Below are 27,109 nucleotides of genomic sequence, written 5' to 3' on the forward strand. Positions count from 1 at the left end.
AAAGTAATTTAATTACTGTAATTCCATTACAGTAATGCCATTACTGCCAACATCTGGTTGTGACTCAGAAAGCGCGACGGAAACTGCAAGAATTCCACGAAATACGCAATTTCCGGGAAGCGCACGGCCTACGCGGTCACAAAAACGTGTTGGTTCAGATCGCGCTTGACGTGGCACCATATGCGCGCCACGTCAGAGAAAGGCGCAAGCAGTGGCGTATTAACTTGTTTTTGAAGGGGGGAGGGGGAGACCAAACCAACCAACCCCCCCCCCCCCCCCCCCCTTCCCGGGTCGCATATTTTTGCTAGTGATGGGCCGAACTTTTGAAGAATCTTGGGATTCGGCGGAGTCAAACTTTTGCCGAACTTTTCTAAAGATTCGGCAAAAAAGCACTGTTACCAGACTTAACGTTCATATTTAGTATTTTCTTACGAAAAGAGGTTTATGTGTTTTTTTTCTTAATTGTAAGGGATGGTGAACCAAAATCTGGATTCCAAAAATACAATGCAGGGGATGTAGGCGGGACGCTACAATCCCTGCAACACTACTCGTACGGCGATATCTCGAATGGACGGCCGGATTTTGGGGAAAAGAGGTCAAGATTGAACCAGGTCGACAAGGAGCGTGACGTAAAGATATCTCGTTTCCTCCTCTCTTTGCTCCGCCCCCTCAAAGCGGCGAGGCGGAGAAGACGCGAGGCCGTTCCCTCTCCTTTTCGGGGAAACAAGACGTGAACAAATCTGTCAAATGCGCCTGGTTGTTTTAAAAAAATACGGTCATCCGTTCAAGATATTGCTGTATGAGGGGCGTTTTGGTGTTTGTAGCATCCCGGTTGCACGCTTCCGCCGTGTTTTGTGGAATCAAAATTTCTGTTCAGCATCCCCTTAAGTACAACATGTAGTGTCTACTGACGCAATTATTACTAAATAACATGATATTCTGCAAAATAATTATATCGATGTGTTTTTTTTTTTTTTTGTGTGTGTTTACTTGCAATTTTAGTGTCTGCTTCCAGAAAGTGGCGTGACAACGAGGTTGGGTAATAGCCGGCGCAGTCACGAATCACGCTACGAGAGATTTGATTTTGAGACTTCATGAGCGCACGCCTGCAAGTGTGTGTACATTGTTAAAATAAAGGCAATCATTGCGTTCTTACTCTCTCTGGGAGTCGCCGTTTTGTGCGTGAAAACGAAGGCAACGGTTGCTGGAGCCTTCACCAAAAGAAATAAAAATATTGTAAATATGCATGTTTTTCGATTTGAGTCACTTGACATCAGCTTTGCATGAAAGTGCGCGTTCCATATTCGCAACATGACGTTTTTAACCTTTAAAATTCCGGTTTCTGCTGTTAGGGCACTCACGGACGTTTAGGAAGATGGGGTGAGTTAGGAATTTCGGATGTGCAACGTCGAGCATGATAGATAGTTATGTGTTTAGTTTTATGCAGATACATAAAAATCGCGAAATAACGCGAACGAAAGAGCAACATCATTGTGTTTTGGCACAAACTACTTGTGAGCCGAAAAATAGGAATGTGAGAATAATAATAATAATAATTTTATTTGCACAAACTGGAAGGGGCCCATGTGATGGTGTGCGGGACTAGGCAGATAGGTGAAAACCCTTACGAAGGGCGGCTGCCAGCCCGCCATAACATGTGAAAAAACAGAACCGATATATAAATGTACAGAATATACACACTACAGGAAGTGCGTAAAAAGGCAAGAAAAAAAGGGGGAAAACATGTATCACATTATGACGAGGATGCCCAGCTGCATCCCATACATTCTGGCAAGCTCTCGTGACTCTGCCCCGTTTGACGGCAGTGGGCTACGAACACTGAGCGTAATTGTCAGTTGTCAGTCAATGTTACAACTACCTCGTTGCATCAATGGAAAGGTCAAATGAAAATCACGCTATCCAGAATGCACTTCATCATTTGTCACTTGCGCAGTGGACTGCGAAGATTACAGGTCGATCTTCTGTTCTTGAGGCAGAAAATATTGAAGAGAACCACACTCACAACAGCTCACAAACGCACAGTTACCGTGTCGCCTACTCCCTACCTCGCAGTAACCGCTGGTTGTATTAAACTGTACGATGGGCGTCCATTTGCGATCCATGGCCCCGTCGCGTTCGTGCGCGTGCGCAGACATTTGCTGAATCTTTGCCGAACTTTCCTTCTAAATTTCGGCATGTGCAGAACTTTGCCGAATCGGAAGTTCGGCAAATTCGGTCCATCACTAACTTTTACGGCGCAGGTGATAGACCCATAGCAACGACACTGACGCCGGATGGGCTGCTCGGCAACGCGCGGGAACTTACATTTCGGATTCGGACGGCGCGTGTATCACTCGAAGCGCGTTAACACCACCCCCCGCCCCCCCCCCCCCCCCCCCCCCCGGCCTGCGTGCACACCGCTTTGCAGCGGCAGTGTGCTGCTGCTAATTACAAAGCTATTAACTTACGGGTCACAGTTTCGACTTTGAGAATGCGTCCACTCTGGCGCGTGAATAAAGGTGGGGTCCACGCAGGTTTGTGGAATCATGGTTCATCCGAAGCGACTCATCGGCTTGCAACTCCAACCGCGGCCCCCTCCCCGATCTGTACGCGGACTTGCTTAAATAGGACTGTTGGAGTTTTTTCGCTCATTCCTGCTTGAAGATTTCACTGATGATGTTTCCCGCATGGGAGATGAGCCGTTTCATAAAATTGTTTATCTTGTTATGTAAAGTCGGCGCAGTTTTTTTATCATTGTGATTCCCGGCTTTTGGAATATTTTTGCATTCGTTCACACCTTGTACGGCTCCGCTGCCTTGGGCGACTTGAGAGAATACTTCAACCAGTCCACAGAGATCGTCTGCCTGGAATGCCATCAATGCTTCAACCGTGAGCGCCTGAACCACAACGTGATTTCACATTTCTACGATGTCGCCCCCTGGTCGACACACCCTACGGAAGAAAACTGGCCCAAAACTTCAGCCGCGACTGCCTCAAAGCACGGATGCTGGACAACAGGCAGAAACTCATCGACTGTCGGCACCGGCTTGTTACAGCTGAGAAGTTCCTCCGACGGACTCTCCAACCTGACGACATGCACCATGTGTTCGGTGCACGGAAGCAAGCAGAAGAAATTGAAAAGATCAAGTGCACGCACACCCATGACAAGGAACTGTCCCAACTAATTCCAAAGGTCCCCACACCACCGGCATCAGCGGTCTACAATTTGTCATCGAAGCAGCTGTCCCCTGGTCATGTAACTCTTCTTTCGAAAGGTCTTGATTCCGCTCTAGCCCCCCATGTAATTCCCAAAAGAGACTCTATAATCGAAATCAAGGAGGCGTCACCTACAGGATACGACCAGGATTAATCTGGCCCGCGGCCGCATATCGACTATGCTTAAAAATGCTAAAGTAACGCCACCGGTTCTGAGCAAGGTGGAGCAGTCGGCCCTACGGGATCTTAAATCGGATCTATCCATTATTATTTTTACAGCTGATAAGGGGAAAGGCACTGTAATACTCGATAAAGAAATTTACTATTTACTAAAAAATGCAGGTGGTTCTTGACGACACAGCGCATTTTGTGACGTTACCACGGGACCCCACTCCTAGATCTGAGAGATCCCTTGTTGATCACCACCGCGATCTAAAAAAGAATAAACGTCTAGACGACGCCACGTACCGTCGTCTATTTTTTTTCTGACGGATCTACACCTAAATTGTATGGTCTCCCCAAAATTTAGAAACCCGAGTGACCGTTGCGTCCTATTGCTTCATTCATTGGGTCTCTGACGTACAAGCTGTCAAAATGTCTGGTCGAACTGATCACCCCGGTCACAGGAAAAAATGGTTTAACAGTACGGAATTCCCAAGAATTCGTGGGCCTGGTTCGGGATCACGTCCTAGACGAAGCCGGCATAATGGTTTCGTTTGATGTTGTGCCCTTGTTTACGAATGTCCCCACCTCTCGGGCTGTTGAGATATATACTCTAACAGGATACCTTGCTGGGATGTTTGGTTGAACGACATAATGAGAAACAGCGCAAAAGGGACAGGGCACAAAGTAGAAGAAGGACACAGGACATACGCTGACTAACAACCAAAGGTTTACTCTAACTTCCACGCGCGCACAGTGGCCCGCGCAAGCACAAGCTCCTCTTTCTCTTTCAAAGGAGATAAATGCCAATAAAAAAAGAAACAACGGCACTAGAAGGACGTTGATAAACGCGTGCCCAGAATAAATATGAAAAAACAATTTTAAAAATGTGACAGTGGCACGAGAAAACAATAAGATCATGCGCTGCGTACACTCCACGTTCGCACCATGTGCGCACCGCGTTCAGGACACCTGTACGCGCGATCTGTAAAGGTATCCTGAACGCGTTGTGCACGCGGTGCGAATGTCGAGTGTACGCAGCGCATGATCTTATTGTTTTCTCGTGCCGCTGTCGCAATTCTAATATATTTTTTTTTTATATTTAATCTGGTCACGCGTTTTGCAACGTCCTTCTAGTACCGCTGTTTCTTTCTTTATCAGCTTTTATCTCTTTTGAAAGAGAAAGAAGAGCTTGTGCTTGCGCGGGCCACTGTGCGCTCGTGGAAGTTATAGAAAACCTTTGGTTGTTAGTCAGCGTATGTCCTGTGTCCTCCTTCTACTTTGCGTCCTGTCTCTTTTGCGCTGTTTCTCATTATGCTGTTGAGATAATCGAAACACGCTTACGTAACGATGACAGCCTCCCCTCACGCACATCGTTAACGGTGGATGATATTGTAATTTTGCTGCGTTTTTGTCTTAAACAGTCGCCTTTTACGTTTCGCGGACAAATGTATCGCCAAATTGAAGGATGTCCAATAGGTGGCCCAATTTTTGTAACAATGGAAAATCTTGTTGTGGAGTATGTGAAGGAAACTGTCCTTGGAACAGAATGCGCACCCAATAGGGTTTTACAAACGTTATGTGGACGACACCTTTGTAATTTTAAACAAGGACCATGTCTGACTTTCATTTAGCTTTAAACAACGTTGAATCATCAATCTAATCCACACATAAAGTTGAACAGAACTGTGCGCTGCCTTTTCTGGGTGTTAATGTGTTCCGAAATAGTACCGGTCGCTTAGATACAACAGTGCACCGCAAAGCTTGCAATACAGGCAACCTCTTAAACTTCAACTCCCATCATTCTTTCGAACATAAAAGGGCTGTTGTAAAAACCCTACTACATCGGTCCGAACGCATTTCTTCTAATCCTCTATTGCGCGCCTCTGAGGATGCTGTTATTGTTGACCTGTTGATGAAGCGGAATTATCCGAAACGTTTTATTGATAACAGGCGCAAGCAGATGGGACAAGGAATAACCTAGGATAATGGAAGACTTAGGACCAGGGCAAGTAACAATACCCCAATTGAAGGGTGTTTCTGAGTCTATTCGCAGGGCCCTCGTAACTTTGTATATCCGCACAACTTTCAAAACCCATCGTAAACTACGGGACCTCATTTCTAAACCTAAAGATTACACCCCCCCCTCCTCCCCTCCCCCAGAGTCCCACTGTGGTGTTGTGTATAAACTGAACTGTTTAGACTGTGAAACATCCTACATTGGGGAGACAGGCCGGAGGCGCTGCACCCGCCTAAATGAACACAAAAGGGACGTGGCGAAGGCCACGCATGCTAGAAGAGCGAAGGAGGAACTCGTAGACCGTTGTTGGAATACGGGTCACAATTTCGACTTTGAGAATGCGTCCAACCTGGCGCGTGAATAAAGGTGGGGTCCATGCAGGTTCGTGGAATTATGGTTCATCCGAAGTGACTCATCTGCTTGCAACTCCAACCCCCCCCCCCCCCCCCCACACACACACACACACCCCCCGCCCCCGGACTGTTGAAGTTTTTTCGCTCATTTCTGCTTGAAGATTTCACTGATGATGTTTCCCTCATGGGAGACGAAACGTTTAAATAAATTGTTTATCTTGGTATGTAAAGTCGGCGCAGTTTTTTTTTATCAACTTATAACTAAACAGTGCACAAAAAAAGGTAATATAAAAATTCGAAACAAAACTAGTTGAGGAACGACTGTAGTTAGGACGCCACTTTTTATGAACTCATTAACGTGTTCCCAACCGGTCTCCACGTTGCTGTAGCCTCTCTCCATCCATCACCTTCTTGATGTCAAACAAATTGGGTTGAAGTTCTGGTTATGTTTGCACCTGTGCATTTATATGTGCGTGTGTGTGCGTTCATGCTTAAGTGTTTTTCTATGCTGTATGTACGTTCCTTCTTCTGCCAGTGTGTCCACGCAAGCATATTTCTGATCATCTGCGAATGTGCTTGTGTTTTTTTGTTTTTCTTCGCCTAGGTACGTCTTCATGTTCAGTGTGGGGGAACCGGTGGCAGGGCGTGTTAGCGCACACGCAGTTTGGAGCGCGTAGAGTGAAAGCTCGCTCCTCAAAACCCAAAAGATCTCTCGTTCAACCCTCACCCATGGTCGTTTCAATATGGCGGAACACCGTGAAGGTGGGTGTTTCTGTATCACCACTTGTTGCTGCACGTTAAAGACCCCAGGCTAGCGAGGGTACTGCATTGGCAAATTGTCTCATCTACTGCGCAGACACCAGGCGCCCTACGGGGCTGGTGAACTTCTCGCTGTCTGTACAAACACACAACGCAATTGCAGTTTCAGTGTGCCTGTGAGCGCGCACGTGTTGGTTGCAATTTTATCTACACCTACATAATTTATGAACAAAAATATTGGCATTGTTCAATTATCAGGAGTCTTCCGCGTAAAGCAATTACGCGCAATATATATTCCTGTCGGCTCTGCGTCGTACGGAAATGGGAAAAAAAAAAGCAAGACGAGGTAAAATATGACCTCTGTGCAGAGCAGCTGGCGCTTCGACCAATATATACATTAAAAGACACATCCGGCGCTACGAAATATGTTTCCCGAGCTCAGCGGCTAACTTGTTTTCGCAAGAGACGCGAACCGGAGCCAAGTTCGTATTCGTAACACATGTGCCTGAAACAATAAAAAAAATATCAAATGTGGAAATTTTAATGTTCTTTGACGATCGCTACGTGATAAACAAAAATTTGCATTAAAAATATTTACGTCTTCCGGTAGCCTATCAGCGGTGTACGCTCATTCTCATGACGTCTAGGACCAAAAAGATCGAATAAATATAATGTATTTCTTTCTTTATCTGAAATCACCATCCTTAGACAAAGTAATTCATTTAAGAAGCGTCTGAGTGTTCACATACGCAAGCTTCTTCGTGTAGGTATATGACCCAGTTATGCACTCAAGAGACAAATAGCAAGTATATCTCTATCCAGTTAGTCTTATAAAAAGGTCCCCCCCCCCTTTTTTTTCTCTCTTACTAAAACCATATGCTCATGCAGTATGATAAAGATTATCTTTCTTCATGGTAGAACTGATAGTTATATAGAATAAAATTTTTGTTTCGAGTGAATCGCGGTACTCTACACATTTAATCCTTACAAAAACGTAGGGTTGTTTGTGTGTTTTGCTCTAGAAGTATCGGAACTTTTTTTTTTAGATGTGTTACGTTATTTTAACGTGCATGATATCTGACTGTGTTTCCAGCTTAATATAAAAAATGCCATGAAATGAATGTTACGAATGTGAATTTTTTTATTATTATTTGACTTTTAGGTACTTATATTTGTTCTTTCTATGTTCGCTTTCGTACCACCCTCAAACCAATCAAGCAGCCGCTCGCAAAACTGTTTTTCGAAGTGCCCCTTCAGAACAATTTTTTTTAAAATACATTTTCCATTGAAACCAACTTTCACGCCTAAACGGTAAAAAAATAATCTACTTTGAATCTGATGTTCGAGGGTATTGTGATTGTTCTAGGTTAGCTTATATAACGTTGCTTATTTAAATCATGGTCACGATAACAACCAAAATATCCGATGACCGGCAAAGCGCGTAAAATAAAAAAATATCTAACCCAAGTTCCATTGGAACGTATCTGCTTTCAAAAAATGTTATGACGGGACAAAATAGGCATTTTACTATACCACAAATACGTCGACTTTTAAACAGCGCTATAGCTCATAGATTGATGATAAAATAACTCGGACAAGGTGCCACATACCCCTGCATGCGTTACACTTCTTAATGAGAAATGGGAAAACGGGGTGCATCTATGCAGACCACTGTGCTGACCGTGTCTTCTAAGAAGTTCAATGCCTGCCGTAAGCCTGAACTACTAAGGGGGGGGGGGGCAGTGAGGCGACTGCTCCCCCCCCCCCCCCCCCCGCCCCACCCCCCTTGGCCCTTTGTTTTCGCGCCGACCGGAATGCCTGCTTTTCCGCGCAATAGTTCACAGTATAGGCACCGGCTACGAACATTTAGCAAAGGCGGACTTAGCATTTTGCGGGCCTCAACAGCCTTTAAGAGTGAACCTCCCCCCCCGATCATCGACATCATACACGCGCAAAAATTTAAATAGTCCGTTGTCCAGGAGAATTTTAGAGGGGGTTTCGGAGAACCACTTCCGCAATGCCACTACCTACGTACACTCATTTGGGAACCGCAAAGAGGAGGTCGCCTCCGCGCTTTCTCTATAACACTCGAGTCTACCACGTCATCGTCGAACGTACGGAAACGAGAGAAGAAGTCTGGACTCCGTGGTAACTGGTGAGCAGCTTAAGGGACTTATCAATGCAGAATGCTGGGCTAGTTGGTAGTGGGATGTCAAGGGCATGGCACAGCGCTTTTAGACGAGGACGAATAAGTGACTAGGCACACACGAGCGCTGACTGCAACTGTTTAGTCAGCGTGGAAACGGGACATGTATGCACGCTACGACAGAGTGTCGAACCAAAATTTTCATCGGTTCGGGTTGGGTTCGGGTTCACGGCTTTCGGTTCGGTTCCGGGGAACAGAAATAAAGGTTCGAACCGGTTCGAACCGCTTAATTGATCATATATTTTCCGCGATGTCTTGGCAATAGGCGGTACTTTCACCGTAAAACAAATAACTATATATAGCTGCTTTTTCTTATCGTTCGTACAATTTACTTTAATTTTCATGTACAAAAGAAATTGTGTTCTTTAATTTTTAGTAAACACTTCGAGACAATCTAGATCGACATATGGTATCCATTCGTTTGCATCGGTCACATATATTTTCCTTAAATCAAAGGGTTGTCACGAAGTGTGGTAGGTCGCCTAAAGTATCCGTGTTTGCTACAACCTTGCGTCGCAGAATGGAAAGTTAAATAGTAGTTGGTGCTTTTGAACTAACTAATTAATTACACTGCATAAAATCATCAAATGGGCACTTCGTCACCGTATATATTGTGAAATATAGTTTATAAAATACATTTAAGAGTATATATGATGACGACACAACTGAGCTAAGATCAATAACATTTTCAAAATGTCTCGCAAGTTTTAGGACAATTCCTTTCAGTGTACCTTTTATAGAAGTGAATAACAATTGCTGAGCGGCAATCACAACGCTTGTTTTCCTAACCAACATTGATTACGCTCAGCAACGTGATGCAGACGAAGAATCGCGCAGAGAGGACTAATAAAAAATGTTCGCTCTAATCTATACGCGAATTCGCAATCAAATCGCACCTGGCCTAAAATTGCGCGTACTCAGTTGAGCATTTTATTATACAGCATAAGCATATCCTGTCTGTTGGGGTTCGTTCTTGACAATATGCCGTTTTATTCAATTTGCTGATAAGCATCACCTTTGATAATTGATGATTTTTGTTTTGTAAAATAAAACAAAGTAGTATTGCACCCTCTATTCGACATGGCAGCTACTTGATTGGTCGCTTTCTGGTGGTCTGCGTGCGTCATCGTCATAGATTTGCCACGTGCCGTTCATATAATTGCTTGAGACCGACACGGGAGTAAAATACTCGAAAACACACCAATTGTTGAACAGCAATTAGTTTTCCACTCCGCGCAATGGCAGACGCAGGAAAAATAGAGGTCAAAAACAACTTTCCCATCCTCAGCTCGCAATCAGAACAAGTGCCATTAGAATTCTAAAAATATACCGTCAGTTTTCATCATAGTCCTGGGCTGGGGTTGGCAAAGCGTAAAGCATGGGCTGAGCTTCAAACATTGTTACAGTTTGGCTATTCGATTTCCGTGAACCCGAGCACTAGACTCAAGCTCATGCCAATCGAGTACGTCACGGTGTCATGGGACTCGCGGTGCGAATTTGTAATATCATGTGACGTCACGGTCTCAACAACGCTAATGAATCTAGTGACGTTCTCAATTTACATCAACTCGACGCAGTGAGTCACGTGACTACGGCACGTGACGTCACGGGGATACGTGACGAGATATTACTTGACAGTACGTCTTGACAGCATGACATCAAGTGAAGACGTGACGCTTTATTAATCATAGCCTCAATACAAAAGCACCTCCCGCAGTTGCTCATAGAATGCAATTCTGTATATGACGATTCGATCAATACATAGAAATAGAGCTGCCAATTTTTTTTTATTTTGTAATATTCATTTTCTGATAATAACAAAAAAAGAAAAAGAAAAAACAATACCCCAAAAAACAATAACCGGTTACCGTTATATTTTTTTCGGTTCAGTTTCAAGATGGTGGTAAAGATTTCGGTTCGGTTCAGTTCCAGTTCGTCTAGAAATATCGGTTCGGTTCTGTTTCTCGGTTCAGTTCCGGTTCGACACTCTGCGCTACGGTCCTATAACAATCAGCCAACCCCAGGCCTTGCCGCCGCTCGCATGAACTGTAACTCCGTAACTTCTTATCAAACAGGTCGATGGATGCAACGCTAACTAAACCTACACCAGATCTTTTTACTCGCCCGCTTCGATTATCTCCGAAACATATTTTTTTTTTTTTTTTTTTTTATGTTTGGTCAGTATTGAGCACGTGCGGCCTGCACCCGCAGTCCTGACAGTGCGCTGATAGGGGGCCATCCCGATAGTTGTTGAAGTTAAGATTGTGTTCTCAGAGCCTTTCGTTCAAGCATCTGCCGGTTTATTCTACGTATTTATTTTCGCATGTTAATGGAATCTGATAAACAACACAGCACAAGCGAAAAACTGTCTTTAGTGCTTTTTCACACAACCAAACAAGGCTTTGCAAAAAGGGTCCGTCAAATGACTCAATCTGGCGAGCTTTTCAACCTTAGTATTTATGCGGCTTGCTGCTTTGTTTAGGTTATGCGCTGTCTTGTGCATATGAGGCACGACTGCGTTTTTTTGTTTTCTTCTGAACTCATCTGGACAGGAGTTAACCTTAACCTTTCTAGAAGTAGCAGGCAGGATCACGAGGTGAAGAGGAGGGAGGAGGGGTATACCCTCCCCCCCCCCCCCTCCCAGTGCCCTTCCCTCCTCAAGAGCTGCGTCTAATTCGGCGTTACAGGGAGATGTAAACGGCTTTCATTTTTTCCAGCATAGGCAGACTCGTCTGATAAAAGGAGTCGTTTGGTCAGTGACCATCTCAACCGTGAAAGATATTACAAATATGGTGCTGCTTTCGTACGAATATTATTCTCCAATATTGTTGCTAAACTTTTCAAGGAGTATATCTTTTACTAAGAAGTAACGGTACACACAATAGTTATTTGTGACTGTATATAAAACAGCGTCCCCATAGGCCCCCAGCATCCGTGTTCTCGCTTCCCCGAATGGACTGCCCAGGGATGGGCAAAATACATGCAAATATGTATCGAAATACAAATACAAAATACTTCGTCAAAAATGTATTTAATTACAAATCTAATTACATTTCCAAAAAAGCATTTAAATATAAGATACAAATACAACCAAATGTATTTGGTCTCCTTCAAATACTTTTCCAAATACATTCCTCAAAATTTGCGTCAGCGACTTCAGGGCACCTGCAACGAGTTTCCGGGTATCTCATTTTAATTTTGCATTGCACACTCGGGAGTTAGTGTGCGATGCTCTAGTAACGTAATAGAAATGTAATCACAAAAAAAAAAAAAAATGTAATCAGCTTGGACGTAATAGGTGAAAAACGTACAGAGCTTCAAGCAGCTTTTTTTTGTCAATTACATTCTGGTATAGAGACCAACAAAGAACCGACACGACCAAGACGCGCAGGACTAGCTAGAGAATTTTTTATTGTTTCAACTCGCACCAGTTACAAAAATCTGGACGACCCGCGCATTTAGAATGTTCCAGGCAAAAATATGGAGGGAAATCAGGCTGGAAAGCATCACAGGTTGTCGCAGGCACTTATTTAGCCAGTCTGGCTGTGAACGTCGATTTCGTTACTATTCTTGCCCTGGACTAGCACCGTAATCACAAAGTCACCAAACGCTTGTGCTTGATTGAGAGACACTGCATTCGGTGCAGAACGTAGTTTTCTTCCTGCTCTGGACAGTGAAAATAAATTTGAGGGATGTATTTTCGCCCACAAAAGTGTATTTAATTACAATTGTATTTGAAATACCCATGTTTTAGTATTTAAATACACACGTCAAATACATTACCCAATTTGTAATTAAATACAAATGCAAAATACACAAAGTATTTTAAATACGTATTTCAAATACTTGTATTTGAAATACTGCCCATCCCTGGGACTGTCCTACTTTGCGCATGCGCGTCTCCGTGGTAACCACATCGTCTCTTCTGAAAAAAAAGAAAAAAGAAACACAGATGTTAAAGAATACAAAAAGAAAAGAAAACAGAATGAACCTTTTATGTCTTTGGACACCTTTTTACCCACGTGATACGTGGCTATTTTCATCCCAGTTAAACCAAAAAGAAAATATAAACGCTTTCAAAGCACGTTTCAAAGCATGCAAAGGGGAAGGACGCCGTGACAAACGTAAAAAGCCGCATGGCCAGTGCATCATCAATGGCGGCGTTCGAGTCAGTGCTGGCTTCCACGACGTGCTGGAACAGAGCTGCGATCGTTATAAAGTCAGCTGCAACCTTTAAACGTGCACCCTGCTGCAGTTTTCGGTGCTACGATCGTCCGTGGATACCTCCCCCTGCGTTCCGAAACAGTAAGTACGTCGCTAACGCTGGCCATTGGCGATGCAGTAGAAGACGCCGCCATCTTGTACCCGCGTTTGGACAGATGCACCCACGATTTACTCTATACTTACGACCACTCCATCTGTAAACATTCCAGCACGCACCTCCCGGAGGGCTGAGTCTCAGCGGCGCCCCATGGCGGGGCCTGGAAATCGGTATTTTTGTTTCGTCTTTTTCCGCGCTGCACCAGACTGTGTTGGCCACTATGGCGTTGGCGGCGCGCGAGAGCAGCCATTACCATCTGGTGTTGGCTGCACAAACTTAAGAAAATCAAACTAATTAACGAATTGGACTCCTTCACTATCCTTTAGATAGAAAAAAACATTTTGCAACGTGAACGCGCCTGAAACCAGAAAGCGCGATCAGGTGCCACGCAGCCACGGATAACAGAAGAGCCCGACGAGGTAGGAGTTAGGTAGGAGGACCCAGGCTTTCGTGCCGCCTAGTGAGAACGCCTTTCGCTAGGCGGCGCTAAAACTCGGCCCTCTGCCGGGAGCAGGCTCTTCCTTACGGAGTGCTCAGAAGGAGTGGTCGTAAGTATAGAGCTGGTCGTGGATGCACCCTGTGTTAGGAGGACTAATCACTGCTTTTGCTTTGCGTGCCTATCGGTTAGTCCCGGTCGAGTGTAGTTAGTCCTCAGCATATGCGCGCGATACCTAGCTCGAACCAGATGGTCTCTTCGGGGAGAAAATGGGAGTTCAGAGGACAAAATGCTGCCGTTAGTCCTTTGAGACCATCTTTTCTTTATTAGAGTGTAGGTCGATACATCCAACATACATTATTCTCGGAGAGAGTAAGCTTAATGCTGAGGAAAAGATGGACACCTTCTACTGGCACCTCATGTGTAGGTTTGAGGGTATAAAGGACATCTATAAAATAGTTGAGAGACTATCTACCACCAAGTGGAAATGGGGCGAGTCATAGTTAAGAAATATTAAAAAATAAGGGAGTCGGTTTTTGGCTCCATAATGATCAAGCGCATGCAATTTTTGACGTACCTCAAGGATAAGGAGGTCGCTTGGAGCTGCAGCTCCCTGCTCGCTTGCAGTGAAATATGCAAAGTGCACTGTCCACGTTCGGGCAAAAGCTCTTGCAGTTTCTTGGTGTCTTTCAAAAACTTCACCGAAGTGTTCGCTGAAAGGCCGAGTTGAAAACGAAGGGTGAGGGAAACGAAGGCTAGAGAGGCTGTTGTTTTTGCATTTCAATTTAGAATGTTGGTTATATGCCGTAAAACATAGGATCTTCATACTTCCCGTTCTTGTTTAACATTTGGGATGGGCAGTTCCTCTGGGACTCCAAATCTAGCCTTCCTGCAGCTGTCCTGTTCACTTGGTATTGACAGCCAGGGGGGTAAAGGTGGGTGAGGAGGAGTGGCAAATCCCGTGCGCCGACACCCGGGGTCCCGAGTGAACGATCGCGAAAGAGAGCGACAGAACACGAGAGAAAGAAAGCAACGTTGCCATGGTAAACGCGGTAAACGCGAAGAGTGTGAACTCTCAGCAATATAAACAGTGATAATTTAACGTTGTAAACTAAATTCTGAGCTATTCTAACGCTTATAAAAAGCAATAAAGTCATTACGCTGCATTAACTTCCCTTCTGTCGAAATCTCGGAAATCTGGTTGTTGCGCAGTTTCGTATTCCTCAACCGCACCCAGCCGCGCCCCACCGGCGAAGCCGGGTATATGGCTTAGTTTAGCGTTAACGCGAGGCCGTACATCTGCGCGCTATGCAAAAAAAAACATTTGAAAGGAACGCGAGTATCTTTCCACCGGTAAGTTCGTGGATTGTTGAAGTTCACGAAACTGCTCTGATGATGTAACCGTGTTTGGGACCCCGAGGGTCTGCCTGCATGGTCCGCCGCTTGCGGCAGCCAGAATGTATGGGAAAATGGCGGACCTTTTCCTCTGGAGTTAGTATATGGTCTCTATGTTGACAGCAGAGTAGACGCTATGCGTATTTTAGGCCTATCGTGTCTGCGCTTACGTTGTCGTGAATATAGTCTGGAAGCGGGAAGAGCACGGTATCGGCTTGAAAGACACTGCTTGGTAGACCATTCATATAGTGCATTATCATCTTTGGGACGAACTCACAAAAGTATCCAGTGAAAAAGCCTCTCGCTGTGTTCATTATTGGGATGCCCCTTGAGGATAATCCTCTTGTGGGCGCACCTACCTGCAGATCTTGAAGAAGCGCCTGCTCTTCGGGCTGGGGAGGAGGAGGCAGGTTAAATCCTGGAGCGAGGGGGATGTTTCCTCCTCATCTCTCCAGCAAACCATCTGCTTCCTCTTCTCCAGCATTCCTTTCACTCGTCCTGAACTCTTCGCTGCTGCTTGTGTGGCTTGCGTAGATTTCAACTTATTCGAAGTGGACCAAGTACTAGCATAAGTCGGCAAAAAGCGATTTCTTCAAAGAAGTCCCAGAAACTCTTGTGGTGTGGTTTGGCTCGGCAAATGACAACTTATGCCGCATCGTGTTGAATCTTCACAGAGCGCTTCCCTCTTGTTTTTGCATTTGTGTGATTGTGCTCCAGTACCCGTATCGACATATATATCGGAATACATCTTTCAAGTCCACTAAGTTTATGGTAAGCGCGCTAAGACCTACTTGTTGGCCACGAGTGACCGCTGTTCTACGTGTATTCTTCCAGATTAATTATAGAATTAGGCAGTGTGTATTCTGCCGGCAGCCGGGAGAACAATTTCTCCGAAAGTCTACCGACAGTCGCCTTCCGTTAGATGTCTGAAATCATGGCACAACTGCCTGAAGAATACTGACTTTCTTGTTCTCCCGGCACTTCGTGGAAAGACGTTTCATAGACGTCTTTTCGAGGATACATGTTTCATGAACACGTTTCGTCAATACAAACATACCACCGATACTCGGGCCGCGAATTGCACGGAGCAGAGACATTTGTTTCGCGGGTGTCTTTGGCCGAGCGACCCGTCCACGCGGCGACGTTCTGCGACGGCTCAATACAAAAAAACGTTAATCTTCGTGGTACACCTACAAGCCGTTTGCGGCGACAACTTAAAACGACTTGTTACCAAAAAAAAAAAAAAAAAAAAAAAGCTGATTATAGCTGTCTGTAAAACAATCTGTTGGTGAAGCGTCGTTCGACGAACTGATTGCCACTGCCAATAAGAGGCGTCTGCCGGTAGAATTTCGGGGAAATTATTTTTGCAGTTTTCGAGAGAATAGACAATATAGCCTAGAATTACCCCGGGTCTTGTTTGCTTTGGAAACTTCTCAGCTGTATAAAAGCTTAGTAGTACCTCTTTACATTTCGCAGATCGCTTGCAAGTTTGTACTTGTCTACGGAACGTGATGAGTGTAATACACTTCTAGGAGATTTGAAAACAATCTCTTGTGTCTGTTTATCTGCCTGTTTACAAACACCTGTGCTTTTACATTTTTTTTTAAAGGTTTCCTTCTTGTTTTAAATAGGCTAATTCAGTTTCGGACGTTTTAAATAAGTTTAAGATATCCAACCTTCCAGACGGTACCCGTTTAATGTTGACGAATTCTTTTCAATAAGCATTGGTCAGCGAATTGAATCCCGCGGCTATGCTTCTGCAAGAGCAAGTGAGCCAGCGCTGTCTTTCGTGGCTTGATCGCGTCTGTTCATTTAATTGTGCGTGATATACTCAGTTGCATAGTTGAGAAAGAGCTGATATTGGTCAGTCATCCTTCACTTCACGACAATTTGGTTGAGGTAGCGGAAAAACTTCTAGCCTATTGGTGAGCTAAGCTCCTCAGAACATTCGATGGTAACAGAAACGAGTGAACTTATGTCGAGTATTGGACGTTGTCAACCTATGCGGAAAAAAACTGAAGTCGTCGCCACTGTTGGATTACAAACAATATTCGCGAAAGAGCGGTATGCGTGTGTGCTTGCGGGCAAATCTTTTTCAAATTTAAAAATTGCATGTGGATATTTTGCATGGATAAACGAGACCTTTGGTAATTGATTCTTAAGAACCGCTAATCATTTGAGCCATTGCGTTAATTACTTTTGGCTTAAATTATATTCAGAAAAAAAAAGCAGCCGTTCCCAATCCAAGATTTCTTATAACTTCTTGATGCACCAGGGGCTCTCTAATGACATTTTTACTGTAATAGCTTGTATTGCCCTGTCCCAGTTCAAATTGCTGCAAGACATTTGCGTTAGAATATTGAAAAAAAAAAAGATAAACAGAATCAGTAAAACAATCAAGCTGCTTTGATTTAGTTGAGAAGAAAGGGAACCCCTTCATGACGGACTATTTTTTTGTTTTTTTGTTTTTGTTTTTTATTCTATTTTGGGAATAGTACAAAGGGTAATCAAAGCACAGCTGTTCTTTTTATTATCTAATGCGAGCACGTGCAATGCTTGCAAGCTGTTCAGATTGACAAGCATCGAATGGAAATATTAAGGTTGAAAACTTGTCGCGTTTTTTTATTTGGTTTCATTTTGACGCATCCGCTTCCACTAAATTCAGGCAGTCTCAGGCTCCGTACCGGAGGTACTCCGGGCGTCTCTTTCCCATTAGTGCCAGTAAGCTTGTGTAAAGTTAAAAACATCGCAACTGAACATCGTTGCACTGTCCCTTCAACTAAATTTACTTTTTTTTTTCTTTCACAGCTGCAGTCCGGGGGGGGGGGGGGGGGTTTAAGGGCTGGATTATGGACCATCCATGGTCCCACGGACGACTAAAATGGTGGTCGACACAAGCGTTTTAAGATGTAGTACTCAAAAAGTTCAGTAAATATTAAGCAACCTTACAGCAGCTTCGCTTTTCATTAATATGTAAAAGTTTCTGGAGTTGAGTTCTCAAACTTGATCTCCCGAAATTCTTGACAGTGTCCTGAGGAACACACACATTTCCTGGCAGTATGTGATAAATTGTATAGAAAGTGTATCGTGTTGGTCATTTTTCTCCCCTAACGGGAATCAACTTTTTGTGCCGATTTTTTTTTTATATGCGCCTAAAATGCTTTTAGCTCTGTTGCTCGGTCACTATCAAAATATGCCTTCGACATCCATAGACGAACGCTTAAAATACGTATATGCAGTTATGGATATTGGGAATGGCTACCCTCATTGTACGGGAGTGAACTGTGAATTTATTCGGAAAAAAGGCGCTCGCATGATCATATAAAATCCGGTTCAACTTGAAGTAGTTCACAGTTTACGGAACTTGAGTGTATGTATTTAGAGACGATAGTTTCAATTAAAGTGGTCTCTAACCCATAATGTGTACCCCTCACGCACTGACGAGCACAACAGTGGAGCCCTAAATTAACAGAGCATGCGTTTAGTTACATGATTATACCTAAACTGTCTGAGTTCAGACAGTTCACGTATAATCATATGAGTCAGTGCTCTGTCCTATCCGATGTGTCTCTTCCTTTTATATATTTTCGAGCTGTTTTATTATTATGTATAACAACTACCAACTAGTCCAACTTTTTACCTTATAACAGTATATATGTGTGTTTATTGTGTTTTAAAATAGAAATGAACACTTACACATGTTTTGTTCGGTGGAATAATAACCTTGTGAGCACCATAAAATAAAGTATAGTAAACGCAAAGTAATTGCTAAGCCACGTCGGGATGCGATTCAAATCTAATTCAAGCAAAATTTATGTTCTGGTGCTTGCTTCTTTTAGATAAAACTGCTGTTCATGCCTTTCTTATATATTTTTTTATGTTACGTGGACGCTACATACTATTGTGTTTCTATGGTTGTATTTTTTGGTAACGTTTAATATTAACTCACACAATGTACAAAATTTGGTCGATTATTTCAGCCCAGCAAAAAATATACCAGGTTTTGAAATATTTTAGGCTTTAGACAACAAATGCGCAGCAGAAACGTGTAAGATTGCGGTATTTTCCGCCTGAAACCAGGAGCGGCAAGCGGCTGCTCACACTTTCTTGTGCCGGCCTTTGACTGGCGTGGCGATCGCAATATCTTTAAGATGTAAATTATGTGTTCCCAAACATTGTGGATTTGACATATGGGCACTATAAAGTCTTCCAGATTTTTTTATGTTCTTCAAAAATTTATTTTTACGTGCCCCCAAAATTGTTTGGGATTACATCATAAGTTCAACACCCCCGCCCTCAATTGTTAACAACCACACACATATATTGCTTCAATATTCTCGTAGGCCCTGTACATGCACAATGAACAGATATCTCACCAAAAGACCGCGGTTGTCAGCTAAAGCATCCAGAATGCATACGCAAGATCTGGCGAGACCTGCGCTCCGGTTGTGGCAAGTACATCCAGGGATGCAAGTCTATCAGCATCGATTACGGACAACATTCTGGAACCACCTTTAGCGATCGTGAATGTGACTTCAACTGGCAAGCCATCTCTCGTGGTTGCTATGGGCATACTCGATCGGAATCCACTAAAAGCAACGGTGTACAAGGCTTCTTGAAGAGTTGAGGATCCACCTACGAATGCATTCGTAGGTGGATCCTCAACTCTTCAAGCCACGGCTTTCGAACAAGGCACAAACCGGTAAGGTGTATAGTGCCAACTGCGCAGAAGCTAGTGAGAAAACGTTTCCGCTCCCATGTCATCGCGAGAGAAAGATGCGTGTACCGTTTTCGTTGAAAGTGGTCCCCAGAACTGGAAAAGAAGCATTGTAAAAGCTTAGAAGTCATGAAATTCAGCACTTCGTCGCGCGGCGTCCATGGTACTGACAGATGCAAGCACAAAACTAAATATAGCCTCTGTGCTCTCATCGTCTAAACTTTAGCAAATGAAGGAAAGTCGTAAAGCTTTGTAGGCACTATTGCCATTTGTTCGTTTTTTGGCGTTCCAAGGTCTCGCACTTTGAGTTCACAATGATGACGAGGGCAACTTGAAGCAGCTTTTACTGTTGCGCGAAGCCGATGTATCAGGGCTAGCAGCATGGCTAAACAGAAGGGACTCTAAGTGGACTTCCCAGGACGCACCAAACAAATGCTGGAACTAATAACCCACAGCATGCTTCGCTCCCTGATGAAAGAAGTGCATGGTGGAGAGATTTATTCAGCAATTGCTTCCAACATAACTTCGCAGGAACAAGTATTCTTTCTTAGGTATACGTAGGCTTGTTCGTTTTCGGGTTTTATATTTTTCTAAATTCGGGGGGTAAAAATGGGGTGCTATTTTTCAGGCTGATAATCGGCGAGAAATCGGGTTTTTTGAGGAAACATTCGAAAATTCGGGTTTTTTCGGGTTAAATACACGAATGTACTCAATAATACATTAGTTGTTTTTTTGTTATTGGAGGGTATTACGAGCTGATTATTGCTAACGCGTTAAAATTAGGGATGTGTTTCAAGCTGGTAACTGGGGGGAGGGGGGCATCAGGGTTTTCCAGCTTCGATTGCCGTCGGTCACTTCAGGGGGATTACTGCCCAAGGGATCATCCTCTGCCTCAGGTGCCAACAAAAATCCTGACCGTTCGAGGGACGGTCGTCTTCGATCAGATATTTCGCTATGAAATCAACTTGTTAAGTTTTCCCGATCTGTTTACGTGACTGACTGGCTCGCACGTTGTTCGTGAGAAAGGTTGGACGTCAGCGCGATGGCCATGCTACCCGAGAGACCCTGTTGGGCGTCGACACCTCAGTGATCGAAGGGGGATTGATAGTGCATTTCACAAGCTGCGTGCAGCAGGGCCTAAGCTACATGGCGTGCCGAGGAGATTCCACCTGCACAGCGGGGGGACGGAAATGTCCCTCCGAGGCCCCAACGCCTATTGTCGTTGTCCCTCAGCCGCCCTCCGTAGAATGCCACGGTGAGTTAGGCGCGCTCGTTGGGCGGTTGGTTGAGAGCCGTGTAGTGTCCACAGTGCTGCACGCAGCTTTCGAAATGAACTACAGGTCACTGTTGTCCCAAAGTAGGGTAGATAGCGTGTGTGCACGGCAAACTCCCGAGCGGCGTAAAAATTAATAGGTTGGTTATGTGGTTTCGGAATTCCGGGAGAAATCGGGTTTGACCCGAATTTCCTGAAACATGTTCGGGGTGTAAAAATCGGGTAAAATCGGGTTTTACCCGAAAACGAACAACCCTAGGTATACGGAAGAAAACCTCGAAGTGTAGGAAGTATTTGTTGGACTGTATGCAACCGCGGACACCACAACACGTACTCTCGTTTCTATTTTGAATGATGTGCTTTGTCGAGTCAACCTTGGAATCGACAACTGCCGTGTGCGATGCTATATGATGGAGCTGCAAACGTTTCCAGCGAAATCGGTGAGCTTCAGGCCTTAGTGCAAGATACTGAGCCAAGAGCTCTGTTCGTACATTGCCTTGCTCACACACTGAACATAGTGTTGAAAGATTTGTGCATGAAAATTGATGTGTGTCGGGAATTCGTTAGCTTGTGCGCAGACCTCGTAAAGTTTCTTAAAACATCTCCGAAGCGCCTGAGCTGGTTCGAGCAGTTTCAGAGGGAAAGAACACCTGCTCAGAGGCAGTTCTGTGAAACCAGGTGGACGCTCAAAGCGTCCTCACTCCGGTCTCTCTCCAGTAACTACTAAAAAGTAGTCAAATATCTTTTCACGTTTTCATCAGATGAAGAAAATGACACTGGAGCCAAGTCGAGTGGGCACGGAAAGACATTCAAGATATTCGATGCATATTTTATGCTTAGGCTCATGCTCTTTGTATTTGATAGATTGGAAAACGTGAATACCGCTCTCCAGAAGAAAAGCTTACAGTTTAGCCACGCAGAGCTCTCAGTAAAGGCGGTTAAAGAGAGTATCGGTCAACTTTGTCACGACTTTTTTTTGCTTTTGGAGCGATGTCTCTCCTAAAGCGGAAGAAATTAAGGTTGGGGATCCGAGCATTCTGAAGAAAAGGCAAGCGCCACGTCGTTGTAGTGAAGGATTCCATGCACATGACTTTAATTTCCTGGAAAATTTTTACCGGCAACGATTTTATGTAGTTTTTGGCGCGGTGCATGCATCACTGCGAACGCGGTTTCCGCCAGAAATGTGGAATCACATAACGCAAGTCGAAAAGTTTGTGACGGGAGAAAGCGGCAGTATTTATCTGCGTGAATTTTATAAAGGGGATCTTGATCTGGGCCTCCTCGAACTTCACAGGGACATAGCAAAGCAACGTGTCCCGAGCCTTGTTACATTTCAAGACGTAATAGAAGTTCTTTCGGGAAAGAGGGTGAACCCCTGAGAGTTCTTCTTTCAGAGATTGTTGAGCTCCTCCGAATCGCACTGACAATTCCTGTACCTTCCTGCACGTCAGAAAGGTCTTTCCCGTGCCTCCGGAGAATTAAGACTTACCTACGCTCTACAATGAGACAGGCTAGACTAAACCGTACCGCCTTGCTTTAGTGCCACAAGGACCTTACTTACCTAGTAGATCTATACATTGTAGAAATCAGTTCATTAAGGGAACAGTTGTTAGAGGAAACGCGTTTCATGTTGCGAACTGGGACTATCTTTTGCACCTTCTCAAGGATATTTTAGAGCGCAGCTCTTAGGCGGCCGTTTCCGGCTTGAGCGGCGTCGCCGTTGACGTCGGCGTAATCCTGTTGTCACGTGGCCCCCCTGAGGTCACGTGACCCTCCACCCCCGAGGTCACGTGATATCACGTGACCTCACGGGGGCCACGTCACCTCAGGGGGTCACGTGACCTCACCGGGCCCCGTGGTCCCCGTGGCTGTGTAGTAGGCAGGATGACGAGGTGAGGAGGAGGGAGGAGGGGTATACCCTCCCCTCAGTACCCTTCCATCCTCCTCCTCAAAAACTGCGCTCCAACTCGGCGTTACAAGGAGTTGTAAACTGCTTTCATTTTTCACCCCCAAAGGTTTGTTCATTCATTAACTTTATACTCTCAACCGTGGGTTCATTTATCATATGTTTCTAATACGTAGACGCTTTGCCTTTCTGTAATTTGTTTTCATCTATATGTATAAAGCAGTATGAGAAAGAATTGTAATGTTTGTGCTCATATTGGACTTTTCTCAATGCGCGTGTAAAACTCCATTGTAAAGTGTGGCAATTTTACCTTCCATGTCAAACTGCGTTTTGTTCTTCAACTTTTTATGCACGTAAAATGTTACACAAAAGTTCGATATGTCTTTGCTTACTTTTGTTTTTTTGCTAATTATATTCATGCATTTAAATATATATATATATGTATATTAATCCAACAAAATCGTGCCAAGGTATAAAAATATTTTAGTGCATTTTAGAAAGACGATACCAAGCGAGTAAGTTTGTTCATTGTTTGGAGCAAGTCGGGCTATTTGTTTTTGTATTTTGCCCAATTAAATAATTAAATAAAATTAATAATTAACTTTTGTAATACTCAATCTAGAGCCAATAGTCCAATGGCAAAGTTGTAGAGCGTCCTCAGTAGCGTCCAATTCAATGGTTTTTATAAAGACGCCTTAACACTTTTTTATTGGCTTCAAAAAAAGTTTGCAAATTATGAAAATAAAAAAAGAAATAAAAAAAACGTTACCTTGCGCACGTGCATTTTGTATTGCAGGGGTTTCAGCCAGGGCTTGAATAAACTATACCAGTTTTCACCTCAAGAATTGTAGTAAAAAGAGTCCGGCTCTTCGCGGAGCATTACTAAAGCTACCCTTTATGTCGAGAATTAAGATATATACAGGTGCATTTTACATCAAATATGTGTTATCGTATCAAGACATATGCGTTTCAAACGCCAAAAGCATCGCTTCTTTCTCTGGCAACCAAACCTTGTAAGAACTACTTCGCCCGGCGTAGGAACAATGCGCGAAACGTCCTATTTTCTTGAGGTGAAAACAAGTATAGGCCTGCATGCTGAATAGAACACTGTTGACTGGGCGCTGTTTAAAAATTTGCGTTTTTCGTGTTTTTTTTTTTTTTCGTGATTCGGGCACTTTTTTTCAAGCTCGAAAAAACGAACCGCGTAAAGGTTTCTTGATAAAAAAAAAAAAAAAACACTGAACTGGTTGTTTCTGAGGACGTTACACAACTTTGTCATTGGAACCTTTGCTCTCAACTGAATCTTTGAAAAGTTAATTAATTGTAATTTAATTGGAGAAAAATAAACCTGACTTCAAACATAAAACAAACTTATTGGTTTAGCATCGTCTTCCTAAAATGCACCAAGATATTTCTAAAGCTTGGCTCAAGTTACGTGAAATACCCTGTCTCTCTCTGTTACTATATATATATATATATGTACTGTCATGAAAAATAGAAATTGCGTGTCCCTTTTATGGGGGCTGTCAATATTGTTATTTTTTTTTCTTGTTTTGTTTGATAATTTTCTGAGTGAAAGTGCTAATTAAGGTAAAAGTAATGACGTAAGAAGCTGCATCGTATCATTAGATCTGAGAGAACGGCGATTTGGCAATCACTGAACATTTTTGCTGTCTTGTTTCTTCGATGGTGTGTGCTGTTATTCAATGTTACAAATATATTTTTTGAACTTGTATATCATGTATGTGCCCCAGTGTATAAAGAACGCGCTCACCATGTGGAAATAAAATCTTCAGAGCTGCTCACTGAAGAACCAATTTCTTCTTTTTTTGCTTCCGGAGTATTACTCCCACTCCCCTTCCCCTGAAAAAATGGAAACACTATGCCTCTGGTGCCTTCCTACACTCTGAGAAAAAAAGGTGTATTATTACACCCGATGTCCCATATAATACACCCCAAAACTTCAATTCGACGTACAGCTCCCCATAATCGAACAGGCGTCCCCAAAGTTTACGAGGGGCTTAATAGCCGTGTGGTACAACTTATTAAGATAGCTGATGAACGTATTATTGACTACAAAAAAGATTATCGGAGTTTTCTTGGCCGTACTGCAAAAGCTTTGTGTTTTCTTTCTTTGGTCTTTGATACGTACTTTAGCAATTTAATAAGTTATATCGCACCGTTATCAAGCCCCTGGTAAAATTTCGTGCCGTCTGTTCGACTATAGGGCGCTGTACGTCGAAATGAAGTTTTGGGGTGTATTATATGGGACAAAAGGGTGTATGGTGATACCCTTTTTTTTTAGAGTGTATCGTAGCAGAAAAATATATAAGCTAGAAAAGAAAACAGAGTAAACACTAACATTAAGGAAATTGGCGTTCGTTCCCCTTACTACTGCTGTACTGTTTTTTTGTTTCTTTTTTTTTTTTTGGGGGGGGGGTTATTACACTGGGGTCTGCTGACAGTGAAGCACGCAACGCTGTGCGAAAATCTATTACAGCCTTCAGATGATTATTTTGTGAGGCCTTTTCGAACTCATTGAATAACTAGCGGCGATATTTAGAATTAACAAAACATAATACATGATCTAACCATTCAGATCTTTGGTCAAAGCCCTCTTTGAGTAAGTGTTAAAAAAATTTCCTTATAGAATTCACACAGATAGGTGCTGTCGCGCCCCCTCTCTTAAGATAACAAAGAGGGTAACCAAGCTGGCCGTCATTCACTTCCGCTTCAGCAAATAAGAACTATACCTTACCAACAGGAAAGTGTTCTCGCTCGTCGGGAAATTTCAGAATGGCATTCTGGCCTGATCTTTCGAACACAGGGTGTCTCGGGTGGATTGAAAGGTGAGACACCTCAATGCGACCGTCGTAATATCGACCAGTGCTTTCCTTCCCCCTCACAAAGATGTTTCGTCGACACGCAACACGAGAGGATCGACCGACCAGCGAAAAATTTTACTTTCTGGGAAAAAAAAAAAAAGAAACCTATCTTCCTGATAAAAAAAAAAAAAAAAGTTGTATGCCGTTATCAATCACTGGATGTTTGAAGCATCCTATAAAGTTTAAAGAAAGGACTGTCGAAAAGTTGAAGGTCTACTTTCTAAAGCAATAAACAAATCGCAAATATTAATAAAAAATAAATAAAGCTATGCCTTCTTTCTCACTGCTGCCTAAAGAAGATGCAGTGGGATAGCATTTGAGATGCTTTGCACCTCAAGTTCAAAGGCCTGTCGAGATTGGCGCTCTCGGTCTGGCCCAGCGGGGCACCGTTTTTGCACCAAATTCTTGCTAAACTGAACTGGTAATTACTTATACAGGATATTTTTTTTCGTTGAATTTAGCGGCCAAACGCTTCTCGCTAAGTTTAACAGGTAAATTAAATTGGCGTGTAATTATGCACCAATGTAAGCTTCCCCGCGAAATTTAGCGGGTAAATTGAATTGATGTATAAATAAGCGCAAATTCAGGTTTCCCCACTAAGTTGGCGGATAAATTGAATGGGTACATAATTATAGACCAAGTCAGGTTTCCTCGCAAAATTTAGCGGTTAAGTCAATTGGTGTATAATTATACACCAACTCAGGTTTACCCCGCTAAGTTAGACGGGTAAATTGAATTGATGTATAAATATACACCCAACTCAGGTTTCCCGCTCTAAATCAAACTAACTAGCGGCAACAGACAGATGCGCACAATTTCTCGGTTTTAGTGAACGTTAAAATGTTATCGCATTAAAAAAGAACTGCTGACTCACCCAAACGACATCGGAGTCGGCATTCGCTCCGCGTGACGTGCCCGCGTCTGTGATCTCCTCTTCGCCACTTGGAACTTTGATGGTGGGCAAAGGCCTCCGCCAAGAACATTTCTTGTACGTCGACGACGAACAAGACGACGCCACAAAGTTCTTGCAGAAGTCGTCCCACATGTCGTCATGGCCGTCGCCGGCGCTGCAGCCATTGCGGTCACTCTCGTCTTCTTGTGGGTCTTCCGCCGACGACGTGGCCATAGAGACGTCTATGAGTCGCTGCGCTCAATTCTACCGGAAACAGCGAAACCGGAAGTTCCAACAGCAGATGTGAACTAAGACCACGGTTCCCCGACTCGCTACACTGCTACGACCGTTTGACCGGATAAGAACTGTGATGGACTGCATTATTGGGCCGACTTCCGGTGGAGCTGAAGACGTTCATAGCCGGAGGTGGACATGGGTGCCCTGAAGGGATGAAACGGTGCCTTTGAGTAAGTCGACGGGTTGCTTATAGACACTTGCTTTGCTGATATACTGACTATAGTTAAACAAGCCGCGCTGAAGTTACTGCATTTTATCAAAGACTTTAATG

The 27,109-nt window shown here is 43.7% G+C and overlaps 1 protein-coding gene across 1 annotated transcript in view; it reads right to left on the reverse strand.

The window, feature by feature from the left end:
- Positions 1-26,775, reverse strand: part of LOC115326240 — a 68,246-nt gene extending 41,471 nt beyond the window's left edge. Inside the window, exon 1 of the mRNA XM_040216183.1 lies at positions 26,524-26,775. Coding sequence (XP_040072117.1) covers positions 26,524-26,775 — 252 coding nt within the window. The remainder of the gene's footprint in view (positions 1-26,523) is intronic.
- Between the last annotated feature and the right edge of the window lie 334 nt (positions 26,776-27,109).

This window comes from Ixodes scapularis, unplaced genomic scaffold (assembly GCF_016920785.2).
Source record: "Ixodes scapularis isolate PalLabHiFi unplaced genomic scaffold, ASM1692078v2 PGA_scaffold3__209_contigs__length_174095766, whole genome shotgun sequence".
In the NCBI taxonomy this organism is placed as follows: domain Eukaryota; kingdom Metazoa; phylum Arthropoda; class Arachnida; order Ixodida; family Ixodidae; genus Ixodes; species Ixodes scapularis.